The sequence below is a fragment of the Aquarana catesbeiana genome, linkage group LG01, assembly GCF_042186555.1.
Source record: "Aquarana catesbeiana isolate 2022-GZ linkage group LG01, ASM4218655v1, whole genome shotgun sequence".
In the NCBI taxonomy this organism is placed as follows: Eukaryota; Metazoa; Chordata; class Amphibia; order Anura; family Ranidae; genus Aquarana; species Aquarana catesbeiana.
In genome coordinates, this window is record NC_133324.1 from 947,272,640 (window position 1) to 947,293,064 (window position 20,425).

The following is a 20,425-nucleotide window of genomic DNA, read 5'->3' on the forward strand; positions in this document are numbered from 1 at the left end:
GCTCATTATGAAATACTTACCTTAGATCGGAGCGTTGGCATCGCCTCCTGGTCACCGCCGAGGGATCTGACATTTTCCCCCTTGGCGTGTCTTCCGGGTTCGCGTCTGTGAGTGTCCAGGTCCGCGATGACGTCACTCCGGCGCATGCGAGTCTAATTTCTGGCAAGGAGCTCTGATTTTTCAGGCAGCGTCCGCCGGACCTTCAGACGTCAGCGGCTGCATGCAAGGTGAATATCTCCTAAACCAGTACGGATATTCCTTTTTACCTACAAGTAAGCCTTATTATAGGTTTACCTGTAGGTAAAAATGCAAAAAAGGGGTATAAGTGTTGGATATATACCTGCAATTTATTGAATGCTGTTTCATATTGCACTTCTTGGCACTTTATTTGCTGTTCCATCGTGGAACATGCATGTTTAAATATTTGCTGTCCCATATTGCACTTTTATAGTTTGATGTTTCATATGTAAACCTTTTGCACTTTATTTGCTGCCTCATATTGCAATTTTTTTTGCACAGTACTTGTTAGATCTATAGCGCTGCTTTTGATATATGTATGTTATTTGTGGGACCACCAAGTGAAAATTAAAGGGGGGGGGATGAAAACAAAAGAAAAATAATGCAGCCAACCACTTAGATGCAGCCACCACATCTAAGTACTGGTAAGCTGCAATATATCACATTTTTGGTTTTGGGTTTAGAGACACTTTAAATTCTTCCAGCCCTGATGACCGCAGTCACATGTCATGGTGAGGAATCCACAAGTATCCTATAGAGTCTGTAATATGGTGCTTATCACTCATCATCTGTCCTCTCTTACAGCATACAGGATGGTGGGCTCAGCATTCCATGGAGGACATAGAAGGATGGCGTGGAGTGCACGCAAGGCAAAGCCTCAAGTGGATTTACCACTCTATTCTTCCCTGGAAATATCTAAGATGGGTAAGTGCCATATTTTTTATTTTTTTTGTGGTTGCTGATTCTGATGTGCTGTTACTCTAGAAAACCATTGACACTCTGGGATTTCTGTGCCTACGTGTAAAGAGCGCTCCTACGATTATACCTGATTAAAATAGTTTCATAAACAAATAATTATACTCCTATCTTCAATTAATCAAATGTCCAAACAGTCCAGCATTATTGGTGATCTTCTCAGTGAGATATTAGTCTCAGGGGTTCACACTAGGGCAGCTTCAAAGTCGTCCAACTCTGAAGCCGGCCCCGTTCAGCACGGCTTGCAAACGATTTCTGTAATAGAAGTCAATGCAAGTCGCTCTGAAGTCGCCCCAAAATGGTACAGGAATCTTATTCTAAGTCGAACGGTTCCATTGCACTGAATGGAGTGCAACTTGTCAGGCGGCTAAGTTGCCTGACAGGTCGCCTCCGTGTGAACCGAGCCTGTAAGTTCCATCGTCACTGGCTAAAGTGCTGTAGTGCCAAAATTAGTCAATTGTCAATTAGTCAATTAGTATTTGTGCAATTCGTTTCGTTCCAAATTTGTTTTTTAAACGAATTTCGACTAATTTGTTCATTCGAAAATATCCGAATTAACCAAAACCCATTTAACAAATTTTTTCAAAAATTCGGAAATTCAAAATTTGAAATTTTTTTTTTTTTCTCTGGTTCCTTCAGGCTATCAATTAAGGGGGATGGTTAATTGCTCACAGGTGCATATATAACTGTGTGTAGGACTCATCCTGAGCCTGCTCATTGTGAGGCTGTGGAACTTAGTCCAAGTGGAACTGGTCTAAGTGGTGAGTTAAAAACCAGAGTTTAAAACAGGAGGTTATAACAGGGATCATAGTAGTGTGTATGGATTGTTAGTACTTGTGTATTGTGTACTGTATACTTGAGTATTGCGAGTGCACGTAGGTCTGCGACTGTTCTGCGATTGCACGTAGGTCTGTGAGTACCTGTGTATTGTCTTGTTGTGTACCTGTGTATTGTCTTGAGTATTAGTGCCAGGAAGCTAGCTGTTAGTTAATTTGGACAGGGTAAAATCCCCAAATCCTCACTAAATTTAATAGGTACGATGCCTGGCGGGTGTGGAGAGGCGACTCTTTGTACATCTTGCTGCATGTATGCGTTCCTTGATCATCCGATCGAGGGTGAATACTGCTGTGCAAAATGTAAGCACATTGTTTCCCTGGAAGCCCAGGTTCTGAATCTGGGGAAGCAACTGTCAGCACTGAGAAGTCCCTCCATACTAAAGGAGAGCCAGGAACGTACACGGCAGGTGCCGGCAGGGGCCAGCACAGAGGCGGGTGGAGACAAAGAGGTGCAGGCACTAGCAAAGAGTAGATGGGTGACAGTCAGGAGGGGTAGAGGGGGAACTGCCAGGGAGGCCGATCCAGGACTGGAGCATCCCAATAAGTGACATTGGTGAAACCAGTCAGGGACCAGCACTGCTGGAGCTGAGGGACTCTCCTAGCTACCGGGGAAGAACTCCTCCAGTGAGAGTGGGGGGGGCAGCAAAGGGAAAGGAAAGACAGTTTCTGGTGGTAGGGTCTCAATTCTTAGAAGGACAGAGAGGGCAATCTGTAACCAAGACCTGAAGCGCCGAACAGTATGTTGTCTACCGGGCGCTTGGGTTTGGCACATCACAGATCTTGTGGACAGATTACTGGGAGGGGCTGGGGAAGACCCGGCTGTCATGGTGCACGTTGGCACCAATGACAAAGTCAGAGGCAGATGGAGTGTCCTAAAGAACGATTTTAGGGACTTAGGAGCTAAATTGAGGAAAAGGACCTCCAAGGTAGTATTCTCAGGAATACTACCGGTACATCAAGCCACACCAGAAAGGCAGAGGGAGATTAGGGAAGTAAACAAGTGGCTGAAGAGCTGGTGTAGTAAGGAGGGGTTTGGGTTCCTGGAGGACTGGGCCGACTTCTCAGTCGGTAACCGGTACTATAGAAGGGACGGACTGCACCTAAATGAGGAGGGTGCAGATCTGCTGGGAATGAAGATGGCCAAAAAGTTAGAGGGGTTTTTAAACTAGGCAATGGGGGGGAGGGTCCAGAGACAGAGATAGCCAGCGCGGAAGATATTCCAGAGGGTAGTATTGGGGGCATTAGTGGTAGGTTAACCAAAGCACAAAAACACAAGGTGAGTATAGTAGCAAGTCCTAGTTGCAATCTCGAAACACCCAATACGAGGACAATATGCGACCAGCCTAAACTATGTGGCATGTTCACCAATGCCAGGAGCATGGCGGACAAGATGGGTGAACTAGAGATACTGTTGTACAAGGAGGATTTGGATTTTGTGGGAATTTCAGAGACCTGGTTCAACAGCTCTCATGATTGGCTGGCAAACATTCAAGGGTATACCCTATACGGCAAGGATAGAGAGGGTAAAAAAGGGGGAGGGGTATGCCTATATATAAAGAATAATGTACAAGTGAATGTGAGAGATGACATCACTGAGGGAGCTAGAGAGGAGGTGGAATCCTTATGGGTAGAGCTCCAAAGGGATGAAGCTAAGGGGAAAATAATACTGGAGTATGCTATAGGCCCCCTAACCTGAGGGAGGAAGTGGAGACGGATCTCCTATCACAAATTGGATTAGCAGCAAGGATGGGAAGTGTTATCATAATGGGGGATTTTAATTATCCAGACATAGACTGGGCGGAGGGAACCGCGCATTAATTTAAGGCTCGCCAGTTCCTTAATGTCTTGCAGGACAATTTCATGGGTCAGATGGTAGACGCACCAACTAGAAATAAAACATTACTGGATCTACTGATTACCAACAATACAGACCTGATCACGGATGTGGAAATACGAGGCAATTTAGGTAACAGCGATCACAGGTCAATTAGTTTCAGTATAAATCACACAAATAGGAAACATAAAGGGAATACAAAGACACTGAATTTCAAAAGAGCCAACTTCCCTAAACTACAAACCTTGCTAAAAGGCATAAATTGGGATAAAATATTAGGAACAAAGAATACGGAGGAGAGATGGGTTTGCTTTAAGAGCATATTAAATAAGGGCATTAGCCAATGTATCCCATTGGGTAATAAATTCAAAAGAGCGAACAAAAATCCTGGATGGCTTAACTCCAGTGTAAAAATGCATATAAAAGCAAAGGAGAAGGCCTTCAAAAAATACAAGGTTGAGGGATCATCCTCAGCATTCAGACTTTATAAAGAATGCAACAAGAAATGTAAGGGTGCAATTAGGACAGGTAAGATAGCACATGAAAGACACATAGTGGAGGAGAGCAAAAAAAATCCCAAGAAATTCTTTAAGTATGTAAACAGTAAAAAAGGGAGGACAGACCATATTGGCCCCATAAAGAATGAGGAAGGACATCTGGTTACAAAGGATGGGGAGATGGCGAAGGTATTGAATTTATTCTTCTCCTCAGTCTTCACGAGTGAATCGGGGGGGCTTCAGTAACCAAAACTGCAGTGTTTATCCTCATGACACATCACAGGAAGCACCTACATGGTTAACAGAGGATGGAATTAAAATTAGACTTGAGAAACTTAACATTAATAATTCACCAGTACCAGATGGCTTGCATCCGAGGGTACTTAGGGAACTCAGTCAAGTGATTGCCAGACCGTTGTTCCTAATTTTTACAGATAGTCTACTGACTGGAATGGTACCAGCTGATTGGAGAAAAGCCAATGTAGCACCAATATTTAAAAAGGGCCCAAAATACATCCCTGGGAATTACAGACCAGTTAGCCTAACATCAATAGTATGTAAACTCTTGGAGGGGATGATAAGGGACTATATACAAGATTTTAGTAATAAGAACGGTATCATTAGCAGTAATCAGCATGGATTCATGAAGAATCGTTCTTGCCAAACCAATCTACTAACCTTCTATGAGGAGGTGAGTTGCCATCTAGATAAAGGAAGGCCCATAGACGTGGTGTATCTGGATTTTGCAAAAGCATTTGACACAATTCCCCATAAACGTTTACTGTACAAAATAAGGTCCGTTGGCATGGACCATAGGGTGAGTACATGGATTGAAAACTGGCTACAAGGGCGAGTTCAGAGGGTGGTGATAAATGGGAAGTACTCGGAATGGTCAGGGGTGGGTAGTGGGGTTCCCCAGGGTTCTGTGCTGGGACCAATCCTATTTAATTTGTTCATAAACGACCTGGAGGATGGGATAAACAGTTCAATCTCTGTATTTGCAGACGATACTAAGCAAAGCAGGGCAATAACTTCTCCGCAGGATGTGGAAACCTTGCAAAAAGACATGAACAAATTAATGGGGTGGGCGACTACATGGCCAATGAGGTTCAATGTAGAAAAATGTAAAATAATGCATTTGGGTGGCAAAAATATGAATGCAATCTATACACTGGGGGGAGAACCTCTGGGGGAATCTAGGATGGAAAAGGACCTGGGGGTCCTAGTAGATGATAGGCTCAGCAATGGCATGCAATGCCAAGCTGCTGCTAACAAAGCAAACAGAATATTGGCATGCATTAAAAGGGGGATCAACGCCAGAGATAAAACAATGACCTGAATCACCTGAATGACCGCAACATACAGGGATATACAATGTAATACTGACACATAATCACACACATAGGTTGGACTTGATGGACTTGTGTCTTTTTTCAACCTCACCTACTATGTAACTATGTAACTATGTAAAAAAATCTAAAAATTTGTAAATTTGAAAATCCGAAAATAAGAACGAAAATTCGAAAATCTAAATAGTAATAGTTAGGTTATTATTAGTTAGTTATTAACTATTAAAGTATAGGTATTGGAATTTCCTTTCAAATTTGGCTGTTAGTGAACGTAACGAATACGAATTTGTTTGACGTTACGAATTATCCGAAATAACGAATGCTGCATCGAAACAAATGGAACGTAACAAATTAATAATAATAAATACCAAAAATAATAAACGTTTTATTATTATTATTTTTTGCTAATTTGTTCCGTTTAGATATTGCATTCGTTATTTCGGATCATTCGTAACTTCAGATAAACTCGTATTATTTACATTCACAAACAGACAAATTTGAAAGGAAATTCCAATACCTATAATTTAATAGTGATTATTAGTTAGCTAGTTGGTTATTATTCTGAATGTTCATTCTTAACGAATAATGACCTAAAAAATTAAAAAGAAAAAAACAATGAAACGAAAACGAACAAATTTTTCGGAACATGTCTAGCCAAAATACTGTAAACATAATTTGGTGCGATGGGTGCTACCTTCCTATGTGCCCATTCACTCACCAAATGCCATAGACTCCCATAACAGAAGTCGCTTTGAAATTGTCTCAGATGCTGGGCTTTGTAGTCCTCCAACGTGGCTCCTTGTTTGCAGGTGGGGATTTGCTCATATAAATATTGAATGGCAAAACAGGAAAAGAATATATAGCGTAATTCCGTTTATTAACCACTTCCTTACTGGGCACTTAAACCCCCTTCCTGCCCAGACCAGTTTTCAGCTGTCAGCGCTGTCACTCTTTGAATGACAATTGCGCGGTCATACAACACTGTACCCAAATGACATTTTTATATATTTTTCCCCACAGATAGAGCTTTCTTTTTGGTGGTATTTAATGACTGCTGGGTTTTTTATTTTTTGCTAAAAAAAAACGAAAAAAGACTTAAAATGTAAAAAAAACCCCATAAGTTTTATAGCCTGTTATAAAATTTTGCAAACAGGCAATTTTTCTCCTTCATTGATGGGCACTGGTAGGCTGCACTGATAAGGCAGTACTGATGGACACTGATAGGTGGCACTGATGGGCACTGAGAGGTGGCACTGAAGGACACTGATAGGTGGCACTGATGGGTGGCCTGCTGGTTGATATTGATAGGCAGCACTGATTGGCGGCACTGATGGGCACTGATTGGCAGCATTGATGGGCACTGATAGGTGGCACAGGTGGGCACTGATTGGCGGCACTGATATACACTGGCAGGTGGAATTGTTGGACACAGATGAGGGCAAAGCGCACAGGGTGGGCACAGATGGCAGGTGGGCACAGATGAGGCGGTGGTGGCTCTCAACATTCGGGACAGCTGTCCCTTTGACAGAAGCCGGCGATCGGCTTTTTTTTCTGCTCACGCTGTCAGCGTGGCTGACTTTGGATAACAGCTGATCAATTAAGGCCCACGCTGTAGCCGTCATTCGGCTATAGTGCAGGCGTGAGGTAGTTAAAACATATTATAAGACAAGGTAATCCACTCCCATTAATACAAAAGAGACAAGCATAAAAACCGAAACCGGAAGTGCGCTGCGACTTGCGTGTCACCGGCCGGATCTGGCGTCACTACCCGCGGTCATTGACGCGTTTTGTCCCTCCTACGGGACTTTATCAAAGGATATCTGTGCGCAATATACTTGGGTTGAACAGAGTTCAGGCGATGAGCCAGGTATTATCGGTTCTCAAACTTGGGAGATGCACTCGGGCTCTAATCACATGGTTCTAAGGTTCTAAAAAAAAAAAAAAAACCCATTGGGATCCATGCGTCCGGCACCCTGCATGTAAATTACGGGCTGGGTGTATGGATTAGGGGGGGTGCCTTGTATGGACGGGCTGCCGCTGTTCATGACCATGTCTCAGATACAGTTTCTGATAAGTGTTCATATCTCGGAATATCTCCAATTTACAGTTTGAGAACGAGCAGATTATTATCCAGTGTGAAATTCTGCTTCTAAACATGGCAGGTTTTCAATGTCTATTTTATCTAGGAGGAATAAGGGGTGCCAGTGGTTACTTGACATGTTCATTGCCGAAAAATTTGTTCGTTTTCCTTTCATTCGTTTTTCATTCGTTATGATCGCAATTCGGAAATTTGCAAATTCGGAAATTTGCTAATTTGTTAAGTCCAAATTTCGAAAGAACGAAAATCCGAAAATTTTAAATAATAACTAACTAATAATAACTAACTATTAAATTATAGGTATTGGAATTTCCTTTCAAATTTGTCTGTTAGTGATTGTAATAAATACAAATTTATCCGAAGATACGAATTATCCAAAATAAAGAATGCCGCATCTAAACAAATGAAGTGGAACAAATTATTAATAATAATAAAAAGTTTTTATTATTATTATTGTTGTTATTTATTATTATTAATTTGTTATGTTCCATTCGTTTAGATGCGGTATTCATTATTTTGGATAATTCGTAACTTTGGATATATTTATACTTGTTACGTTCACTAACAGCCAAATTTGAAAGGAAATTCCAATACCTAGAATTTAATAGTTGGTTATCATTTAAGATTTTCGGAATTTCGAATTTTCGAATATTCAAATTTACAAATATTTGGAAAAATTAGTTAAACGGGTTGTAAAGGTTTGTTTTTTTTTTTAAATAACAAACATGGTATACTTACCTCCTCTGTGCAAGGGTTTTGCACAGAGCAGCCCCGATCCTCCTCTTCGGATCGGTCCGGTCTCTCCGCGGGGCTGCACACTCGCGGCAGGTGGCTGAAAATTTAGCCCGTGGCTTTTGCAGCCTACTAGCCCACGGCTTTTGCGGCCTACTAGGCCTCGTGGCCGCCGCTCTGAGGGCGATCTCGTTTTGGGGGTCCTTTAGGTGGGCCCAGCGTGGGTGCTCCTGGCAGTCCCTATGAGGGGCCTCAGTCTGGGCCCCCCTGTGAGGGTCCTCAGTGGTGCCTCGTGTGGCCGGCATCTGTCGGTGCCCCCTGTGCGAGGCCTCGGTCAGTGTCCCCTATGTGGGGCCTCGGTTGGCGCCCCGCTGTGAGGGGCCTCGGTCTGTGCCCCCCCTGTGAGAGGCCTCAGTCTGTGCCCCCTGTGAGGGGCTTTGGTCTGTGCCCCCTGTGAGGTGCCTCGGTCTGTGCCCTCAGCGAGGGGCCTCGGTCTGTGCCCTCTGCGAGGGGCCTCGGTCTGTGCCCCCTGCGAGGAGCCTCGGTCTGTGCCCCCTGTGAGGAGCCTCGGTCTGTGCCCCCTGTGAGGAGCCATGGTCTGTGCCCCCTGTGCGGGGCATCCGGCGTCCCCTGTGTGGGGCCTCGGTCGACATCCCCTGTGCGGGCCTCGGGCGGTGGGGATCTCAGTTGGTGGTCCCCTCCCTGAGGTTTTTTATGGTGGCGCTTAGGCATATAGCATAGTAAATGCCCCCCGTCCTCCTTTACCTCCTCTGTCTCGAATGATCCTATATCTGGCTCTGGCGCGACGGACATGGCTCAACTTGCGGGGTTGGTGGCGACGCTCAGTGTCCTGTCAGGGAGTGAGGATGATTCCTCCACAACTGCAGTGGTGCACAAAAAGGCGCTGTTGTCGCACTTATTACATCTGTGCGGGAACCTTTCAAGATGGGGGATGCAGCGGTGGCTGCGGTGGAGGGCTGGTTCCCTTTTGGCACCCATAAGTCTTGCGCAGCAAAAGCGTTCCATTCTCCCTCTTATTTTGCCAAATTTGTCCATGAAGACTGGGAGTGTCCAAAGTGCCCTTTGTGCTTCCGAAAATGCTTGCTGTGAGGTACCCCTTTGAGGAGTCCCTCCTTCAGAAGTGGACTGTTCCACCAGTAGTGGACCCCCCTGTCTCTAGGCTGCTCAAGACAACCATGATTCCAATAGAGGAATCTCTGGCTTCTAAAGATCCAACTGACATATCTAGAGGGGGAACAGAATCCCCCTGCCTTTACTGCATTGGCGGACCTGTTGGTCTAGGCGCTGCAGTTTGTCTGCTATGCCTCTTGGCCGCAGTTCCCCTGATTGCTGAGCTCTCTGTTTCCGCAGTGGTGCTTAGACATGTATTGTGGGGGCTACCCTGGATGACATCATTACGGGTCTTGATTTTGTCTGGATAGTTTTCCGGCCTTGTTCCCCAAAAAGTTTTTTGCTACCTTTTGCTGCCTCTGTCGCCGGACTGTTTGCGGTTCTCCTCCTGGGGCTGTGCAAGCCCTGTTGCTTCAGAGTGTGATAGTCCCAGTTCCCGAGTCGGGAACAGTTTCAGGGGTTTTATCCAAACCTGTACACAGTCCAAAAGATGTAGGGCATGGTACATCCAGTTCTGGACCTCAAGGCCCTGACCTGCCTTGTGTGGGTACAGAAGTTCAGGATGGAGTCCGTCCACACAGCGGTGGCACCCCTTCATCATGGGGACTTTCTGGCTTCTATTGACATCACGAATGCTTACTTACGCATTCCATTATCTGCCCGACTCCAACACTTCTTCCGTTTTGCTGTGGGTGCTGAGCATTATCAGCGCGTGGTGTTGCCTTTTGGTCTTGCCACCACCACTCAGGTGTTCACGAGGTGTTGGCCCCGGATATTGGCGTGGTTATGTCAGTGGGGGTTTGAGGTCCACGATCTTCTCCTGCGAGTCCTCGACTACCCCAAAGGGCAACGTAGCGCCTATACAGACCTTGATAGATTCAGTTGGCTTCTATACTATCTGAAGTCTGCTTTTGACCCTTCCAGAACATTGGATTATCTGGGCCTGACCCGGGCTTCAGCTCTAGCCAGAGTGTTTCTTCCTCTGGACATGGTTGCATGCTGCATTTTTCATTTACTGTTGTCCGGCAGGTGGGTCTCCCTGCGGACCTGCATGTGGGTATTGGGTCTGATGATATCTACCTTTTGAGGCGATTCCATTTGCACAGTTCCATACAAGCTCCTTTCAGGGAGATCCTGGCATAATGGGACAAGTGGCGAGGTCTCTGAACAATCGGATTTGGCTTAGCCAGGTAACCAGAGGTTTCCTGGTCTGGTGGCTTCCCTCTCCAATTCTTCAGCGGGGTACATCCTTTCTCCATTTGTATTGAACAGGTTGACCACCAATGCCAGTCTGTACAGTGGGGAGATGTCCTGAGACTGAGCTTTGGGTCGTTGGACGCTGGTGGAATCCGGACTACCGAGCAATATCCTGGAACTCCGAGCGATCAGACTATGTCTGGATCATGGATCGACTTTGGGGGCTCCCGGTATGGATCCAGTCGGACAATGCAATGGCGGTGGCAGTTTTCAGTATCCTCCGGTGGGCAGAACGTATCGTTCCAGCCCTCTCCGACGTACGCATTCCAGGAGTGGAATACTTACAGTCAGATGCCTCAGTAGGCTAGGGTTGGACCACGGGGTGGACCCTTCACCGGGCCTTTTTTTATTGGATATGTCTCTGATGGGGCACTCCTGAGGTAGATCTGTTTGCGTCCTGGTTCAACAGGATGGTACCAAGGTTTCTGGCAAGGTCACATGATCCTCTGGTGGGCACCTCAATCGCTCTGGTGGCCCATGGGGCCGGTAACGTTTGCTCTACGCCTTTCCTCCTCTCCAGCATCTGCGGTAGCTTTTGCGCAGGATCACGGCCATGGGGATTCCGGTCATTCTATTGGCTCCGGATGGGTCCTGTCGGTCTGGGTATGGCAACCGGGTGTGCGTGGCTTTCAACTTTCCTTGGTGACTGCCTCTCAGAGAGGATCTAGTGTCCCAAGGGCCGTTTTTCCATCCTGCTTTAGAGTCTCTGGTTTTAACGGCCTGGCTGTGATGAGCCAGGTGCTGCAGTTCTGACACTGCTGATGGCTAGGGAGTCTACCTCTAGGAGGTTCTACCTCCGGTTTTGGAAAGCACATTTATCCTGGTGTGAATCACTGGGCATTCTTTCTCAGTGGCTCCGATTCTGACCTCCCTTCATGGGGGGTGGAGCAGGAATGGGCCTCATGTACCATCAAGAGCCAGGTATCAGCCTGAGTGGTCTTCTTCAGCGTCCCCTGGTCTCGCACTCCCTGTTGTGTACCTTTTTTATTCAAGGGGTTCGACGTCTGTTTCCACTGGTGCGGACTCTTCTACCAACATGGGATCTGAACTTGGTGATTTCGGTTCTCCAGAAGCCTCCCTTTCAAAATATTCTGGAGATTCCACTGCTTACTCTCTCAGAAGGTGGCCTCTTGGAGGCTATCACCTCTGCTCACACGGTGTCGGAAATGGTGGCATTATCTTGTTGTACACCTTAGAAAAGTAAGGGGACTAGGGGAAAAAAGGGGGACAATGGGGACTTTATATGAAACACATCACTAGGGCAGGCTGAGTCATCAGATGTAAAAAAATCCTAGTCATGTTATCTATCCAGGTTGATACTCGGGGGGTGGATCCTTTCCATCCCCGGGAGCTGCGACGCGCACCGTTGCTATCCCCCTGATCCACCAGTCATGGGATCGGGGGCGGGTGTCCGCTGCGCGTCGACGCCACGCCCCGCACGTCGGCACGTTTGGCGTCAATTGACATCACGTGCCGTCGTGACGCTGTTTCCTTCTGGCGTGCATACTGATGGAGGCCGGAGGTTGCCTATATAGGCGCTAGTCTCCTTAGTGGGCTGCTTCCTCTCCTCCCTCCTAGCACGTCTTAGCGTGACGTTGGGGGTTCACCTCGTTGGCTGGCGGGCTGAGACTCTGTCATCTTAGGTACCGGAGATCTCCTTGCACCATGCTTTCTTCACCCCCTTTACACACCCGTCCTCACTTAACCTGCCTTGCACTATCCCTTCACTTTGTTCGCTTGGTGTTGTGGTGGGCTCTCTTTGTTCTTTCATTCCACCGGTCTCCCAGACACTATCTGTCTGTTTTTCCTATGTTCACTCCACTGTCACTTCACCTTGTCCCACACTTGATCTTCCACCTAGTGGTCATCCAACATCACCTGTTTTTTACCTATACGTATTTTATTTTATTTATCTACAGTTACCTTGGGTCAATGCTCTATATTACACCAACTTGTTGGAAACCTAGGTGAACTTTTTCACTACCCATTGCTCTACGGCGTCCTGAGCTGCCTCGCCCTGCCGCCTCTTGGTTGCCTCCTCAGCTCCCGTGGGGTTGTTGTGTCCACCCCTGATTATATCCTACCATCATGAACTTTTCTATATATGCCCTACTACTATTATACCATATATCTACAGGTAAGAGTGTTAGGACTAGCGGTTTTGCTTCCCCTCTTCCTGTTGTAATTAAATATTATTAATTACTACTTTATACGTTACTTTAGATATTTCCAGATAGCTGCTCCTGATGAGTGGACAAACTTCCACGAAACGTGTCGAGCAATACAATTGAACATTCATAACTTCTTGACATGTCACAACGAATATGTATCTACCATGGGCATTTTAGTGTTTTAGCCATCAGTTGGATTTTAATACAATATGAATTACGTATACACATGTGGGGTGTAATTTGGATGATGCTGCAATCTATCTATGTTACAATGTATAACATGTTACTATGCTACTATTATATGTTCTACTGCCATGTTTTACATACTTTGTACCTTATCTATTGATTATATGCGAGTATCATCTATTGCACCTTGTTTCTCATGTGGTATCAATAAATTTACATTTTTTTTACATCTGATGACTCAGCCTGCCCTAGTGATGTGTTTCATATAAAGTCCCCATTGTCCCCCTTTTTTCCCCTAGTCCCCTTACTTTTCTCAGATATAATTGGATGGAGACCTGTGTACCGGATGGTCATGGTCTCATATAAAGTCCTAACCTATACCTCTTGTTTCAATATTAATATGGGATGGAAACACACACTAAATACTATATATACCATTGCTGTGGTCTTGTGTCATATGCCTAGTTATTATATTTACTTGCTATCACTGGTATATCTTTGTTTTATCCTAGTCATGTTATCTATCCAGGTTGATACTCGGGGGGTGGATCCTTTCCATCCCCGGGAGCTGCGACGCGCACCGTTGCTATCCCCCTGATCCACCAGTCATGGGATCGGGGGCGGGTGTCCGCTGCGCGTCGACGACACGCCCCGCACGTTTGGCGTCAATTGACATCACGTGCCGTCGTGACGCTGTTTCCTTCTGGCGTGCATACTGATGGAGGCCGGAGGTTGCCTATATAGGCGCTAGTCTCCTTAGTGGGCTGCTTCCTCTCCTCCCTCCTAGCACGTCTTAGCGTGACGTTGGGGGTTCACCTCGTTGGCTGGCGGGCTGAGACTCTGTCATCTTAGGTACCGGAGATCTCCTTGCACCATGCTTTCTTCACCCCCCTTACACACCCGTCCTCACTTAACCTGCCTTGCACTATCCCTTCACTTTGTTCGCTTGGTGTTGTGGTGGGCTCTCTTTGTTCTTTCATTCCACCGGTCTCCCAGACACTATCTGTCTGTTTTTCCTATGTTCACTCCACTGTCACTTCACCTTGTCCCACACTTGATCTTCCACCTAGTGGTCATCCAACATTACCTGTTTTTTACCTATACGTATTTTATTTTATTTATCTACAGTTACCTTGGGTCAATGCTCTATCTTACACCAACTTGTTGGAAACCTAGGTGAACTTTTTCACTACCCATTGCTCTACGGCGTCCTGAGCTGCCTCGCCCTGCCGCCTCTTGGTTGCCTCCTCAGCTCCCGTGGGGTTGTTGTGTCCACCCCTGATTATATCCTACCATCATGAACTTTTCTATATATGCCCTACTACTATTATACCATATATCTACAGGTAAGAGTGTTAGGACTAGCGGTTTTGCTTCCCCTCTTCCTGTTGTAATTAAATATTATTAATTACTACTTTATACGTTACTTTAGATATTTCCAGATAGCTGCTCCTGATGAGTGGACAAACTTCCACGAAACGCGTCGAGCAATACAATTGAACATTCATAACTTCTTGACATGTCACAACGAATATGTATCTACCATGGGCATTTTAGTGTTTTAGCCATCAGTTGGATTTTAATACAATATGAATTACGTATACACATGTGGGGTGTAATTTGGATGATGCTGCAATCTATCTATGTTACAATGTATAACATGTTACTATGCTACTATTATATGTTCTACTGCCATGTTTTACATACTTTGTACCTTATCTATTGATTATATGCGAGTATCATCTATTGCACCTTGTTTCTCATGTGGTATCAATAAATTTACATTTTTTTACATCTGATGACTCAGCCTGCCCTAGTGATGTGTTTCATATAAAGTCCCCATTGTCCCCCTTTTTTCCCCTAGTCCCCTTACTTTTCTCAGATATAATTGGATGGAGACCTGTGTACCGGATGGTCATGGTCTCATATAAAGTCCTAACCTATACCTCTTGTTTCAATATTAATATGGGATGGAAACACACACTAAATACTATATATACCATTGCTGTGGTCTTGTGTCATATGCCTAGTTATTATATTTACTTGCTATCACTGGTATATCTTTGTTTTATCCTAGTCATGTTATCTATTTAGGTTGATACTCGGGGGGTGGATCCTTTCCATCCCCGGGAGCTGCGACGCGCACCGTTGCTATCCCCCTGATCCACCAGTCATGGGATCGGGGGCGGGTGTCCGCTGCGCGTCGACGCCACGCCCCGCACGTCGGCACGTTTGGCGTCAATTGACATCACGTGCCGTCGTGACGCTGTTTCCTTCTGGCGTGCATACTGATGGAGGCCGGAGGTTGCCTATATAGGCGCTAGTCTCCTTAGTGGGCTGCTTCCTCTCCTCCCTCCTAGCACGTCTTAGCGTGACGTTGGGGGTTCACCTCGTTGGCTGGCGGGCTGAGACTCTGTCATCTTAGGTACCGGAGATCTCCTTGCACCATGCTTTCTTCACCCCCCTTACACACCCGTCCTCACATAACCTGCCTTGCACTATCCCTTCACTTTGTTCGCTTGGTGTTGTGGTGGGCTCTCTTTGTTCTTTCATTCCACCGGTCTCCCAGACACTATCTGTCTGTTTTTCCTATGTTCACTCCACTGTCACTTCACCTTGTCCCACACTTGATCTTCCACCTAGTGGTCATCCAACATTACCTGTTTTTTACCTATACGTATTTTATTTTATTTATCTACAGTTACCTTGGGTCAATGCTCTATCTTACACCAACTTGTTGGAAACCTAGGTGAACTTTTTCACTACCCATTGCTCTACGGCGTCCTGAGCTGCCTCGCCCTGCCACCTCTTGGTTGCCTCCTCAGCTCCCGTGGGGTTGTTGTGTCCACCCCTGATTATATCCTACCATCATGAACTTTTCTATATATGCCCTACTACTATTATACCATATATCTACAGGTAAGAGTGTTAGGACTAGCGGTTTTGCTTCCCCTCTTCCTGTTGTAATTAAATATTATTAATTACTACTTTATACGTTACTTTAGATATTTCCAGATAGCTGCTCCTGATGAGTGGACAAACTTCCACGAAACGCGTCGAGCAATACAATTGAACATTCATAACTTCTTGACATGTCACAACGAATATGTATCTACCATGGGCATTTTAGTGTTTTAGCCATCAGTTGGATTTTAATACAATATGAATTACGTATACACATGTGGGGTGTAATTTGGATGATGCTGCAATCTATCTATGTTACAATGTATAACATGTTACTATGCTACTATTATATGTTCTACTGCCATGTTTTACATACTTTGTACCTTATCTATTGATTATATGCGAGTATCATCTATTGCACCTTGTTTCTCATGTGGTATCAATAAATTTACATTTTTTTACATCTGATGACTCAGCCTGCCCTAGTGATGTGTTTCATATAAAGTCCCCATTGTCCCCCTTTTTTCCCCTAGTCCCCTTACTTTTCTCAGATATAATTGGATGGAGACCTGTGTACCGGATGGTCATGGTCTCATATAAAGTCCTAACCTATACCTCTTGTTTCAATTGTTGTACACCTTACCCAGTGTTACACTAGGTTAAGGTGGTTCTTCGCCCTTTTCCATCATTACTTCCTTGGATTTCCATTTGAATAAGGACATTGTGTTGCCTTCCTTGTGTCCCTGGTGAACACATCCTAAGGAATTTTCCTTATATTCCCTGGATGTGGTTTGGGGGATTCAGGTGTATTTCGCATTCACTGAGTCTTTTTGGAGGTCAGACTCACTGTGATCACGGACAGGTCAAGAAAGGGGCTGTCTGCTTCTTCTGCGACCATTTCTGGATAGATCAGACAGATGATGACTCTGCCCGATTCTATCGGGGATCAGGTTCCTCCTTTCCCTGTTATGGCACATTCTTCTTGGGCGATTAGTGCTTTTTGGGCCTTCTGTCATCAGGCGTCGATTGCGAAAGTTAGCAAGGCGGCCGCTGGTCGTCGGTGTACACTTTCACAATGTTCTACGAAGTGGATGTGTTGGCATCTGCGGATGCCTCGTTTGGCCTCAAGGTTTTACAGGCTTCTGTTTAGAGGGTCTATTCCCTCTTCAAGGGGTATTGTTCAGGTTAGGTTCCAGCTTGTTTTGTGTTGAGCTCCTGTTACCTGGTTGGCTCTTGTGTTAGACTTGGGATTTTTCGTTGTCCCATCCCTCATGTTTGGCACTGCTTTGGGACATCCCTATGGTTCTGAATAATTGAGTCTGTCAATGAATGAAAGAGAAAATGGCATTTTTGACTTACCGTAAAATCCATTTCTCTGAGTTCATTGACAGACACAGCACCCACCTCTAAGGAGTTTTAATACTTCTGACACTGCTTGTTACTAAACTGAAGGCCTATAGCAGAGAGATATACCGCCTAGGACTGTCCATAGATGCCTAGTGTCCTACTGTAGGGGGCGGTATAACCCTATGGTTCTGAATAATGGAGCACTGTGTCTGTCAATGAACTCAGAGAAATGGATTTTACGGTAAGTCAAAAATCCCATTATTATTAATCACTTCCCGCCCAAGGTACTTTGAGTGGGGATATCTGAATGATGGGTACAGCTACAGACATCATCCGGATTTTATCTTTTTTTTGGCTGGCGATTCTCTTCACCATAAGAACAATCACAGTGGCAGTTCAGCCGCTTGATCATTCTTACAGGCGGTGGGAGGGGACGACCCCTCCCGCCACCCTCCGGCGCATAGACCCCACATCTCCATAAAGAGGACCTGTCACACACTATTCCTATTGCAAAGGATGTTTAAATTCCTTGTACAATGAATAAAAGTGATAAAAAATGTTTTTGTTTTTTTTAAAGAGAACGTGTAAAAATAAAAAATAAAGGTAAAATAAAGAATAAAAAAATAAATAAAAAATGTAAACCACGCCCAACCCCACGTGTTCGCGCACAGAAGCAACCGCATACGTAAGTCATGCCCATATATGTAAACAGCATTCAAATCACACATGTAAGGTATTTTCGTGTGCGTTAGAGCAAGAGCAATAATTCTACCCCAAGACCTCCTCTGTAACTCTAAACAGGTAAACAAATTTAAAGCATTGCCTATGGAGATTTTTAAGTACCAAAGTTTGGCGCCATTCCACACAGCACAATTTTAAAGCATGACATGTTATCTATACTCATCTTTCACATTATACAAAACAATTGGGCTAACTTTTTTTTTTTAATTCATGAAACAGTTTTTTTTCCCAAAAAACGCGTTTGAAAAATTGCTGCGCAAATACCGTGTGACATAAAAAGTTGCAATGACCGCCATTTTATTCCCTAGAGTCTCTGTTAAAAAATATATATAATGTTTGGGGGTTCTGAGTAATTTTGTAGAAATAAAATGATGATTTTTACATGTAGGAGAGAAGTGTCAGAATTGGCTTGGGCTGGAAGTGGTTAAACATATAATGCCCAAGGGCTGTGCCCCACCAGAAAATCTGTGTCATTAAAGATTTTGAATTTTATCTCCGGCTTTGTTCCGGTTCAGTTGGCTTTGGGCTGCTAATTGGGTCTATCAGATAGGCAGCTCAATGGCCAACAGGAACGTGCACAACAGACTGACAGTGCTGCTCTTTATTATGAGGCAGTGGCTAAATGCTAAATGTTGTCAGCCTGCAACAGGAAGTGCTGTAAATGAACTACTGGAATAACTAAAGTGCAGGTGACACACAAGGCAGAAGATCTTCAATCAGGTGTCTGTGACCCCTCCACCACAAAGAATGACCTCTCACCTCCAGGACTCGACCTGAAACAGGTCACATAGCGGTATTGGAATACCAGGCAAGTAATCCGCAGATGAAACATCCAATGCTCGTCCAGTCAGTGAGATGATACAGCGTGTGTAAGGAAAAAGACACAGCGATCTAATGCTCTCTGTTTGCCACTTTATTGTAATAAGAAAACGATCAATTGTACTTACATGAAGCTGCACTCAGTTCCGAGTGCAGACACATAAGCGTGTAGTGTTACCAACGAGATGGCCGCGGGTGACGTCATGTGTGATCCCTGACCCCCGTACGCGCTATGTCCGTAGGCAGGACTTCCTCAGCATGGGGCAGGGTACACACAGACAGCCCGCTGCGTTGTAAATAATGCCATGGAAACCATCACTCAGCCAATCAGGATTCCGGATACAGCGGTCGAATGACCTGTGGCATCACAAATAATCCCATCAAACCACTGCTGTAGATGATTACATAGAAAACATAGAAAGTGCTAATGTGCTTATAAATACAAAAAAGACGCTAATTTATTTAAAATTGCATATAGGGAACAAACGTTCCTCATATATGTAAAAAAAGAAAGAAAAAAGAAAGAACAAACGCCTCTAATTTGCATAAGTATAAAAAGATGATTATAAGATTAAAAAGTATATATATAAACAAAAAAAACAAAACAAAAAAAAAAAATATATATATATATATATATATATATATATATATGGGGGGGGGGGGGTTACCCAATGTTAGCAAGCACTTATTTATTTGTAAAATGTTTAAAAACATGAAATAAAGTAAAGATGTTAATCCGCGGCCATCTTGATGGTCAAACCACACATAAATCCATAAACATAAGAATAAAACCACTTAAAATCAGGATTGAATAAGTGACCCAAAAACAAAACAATTATCTATTGGAGATAAAACGGTTGGGATTGAAGTCAACATTCATCCCCGCAGGCGACATAAACTTGGTTTCATAAATCCAGAAGGATTCTCTACTGCTCAACTGTCTGATATAATGACCTGCTCTCCAATGACGGGGAACTTTTTCTATACCCCAAAACTTCAAGCATTTAGGGTCTCTCTGGTGGCAGATTCTGAAGTGCCTGGATACACTATGAGTCTTAACTCCCCTTTTGATATTGCTAATATGTTCACCCACCCGTACATGTAGTGCTCTTGAAGTGCGACCTACATATTGTAGGCCACAGTCACACTCAAGCATATATACCACCCCCACAGATGTACATGTAATCAGACTTTCAATCTGCTAACATTTTTGTGTGACACTTGAAACAAACTCTTTCCGCTTTTTGATGTTTTTACTGGCATTCCTGCAGGTGGCACATCTGCCACATGCATAGAAACCAGACAGAAAGCTGAATAGCCTGTTGTCCACAATTTTGGATGGATCAACCACACCCGGAGCCAAGCGGTCATGAAGAGAGGGTGCTTTACGCTATGTGAACTTAGGATGTTGAGGGAGAACTGGTCCCAGGGTCCGATCACATTTCAGAATCGGCCATTGTTTAGCTATGATTCTCTCAAACTTCCTGTATTGGATACTGTAATCCAATACAACTCTATAACCAGCAGTAT

At 44.6% G+C, this 20,425-nt stretch overlaps 2 protein-coding genes across 3 annotated transcripts in view; both read left to right on the top strand.

Moving 5' to 3' along the window:
* The window catches only part of LOC141121389 (von Willebrand factor A domain-containing protein 5A-like), a gene marked incomplete in the record, with an annotated part of 791,688 nt that overhangs the window by 512,726 nt on the left and 258,537 nt on the right, over positions 1–20,425 (top strand).
* The window catches only part of LOC141121405 (von Willebrand factor A domain-containing protein 5A-like), a 239,283-nt gene that overhangs the window by 190,370 nt on the left and 28,488 nt on the right, over positions 1–20,425 (top strand). For both annotated transcript variants that reach the window (XM_073611105.1, XM_073611106.1), the window contains one exon: positions 823–942. In XM_073611105.1, coding sequence (XP_073467206.1) covers positions 823–942 — 120 coding nt within the window. The remainder of the gene's footprint in view (positions 1–822; positions 943–20,425) is intronic.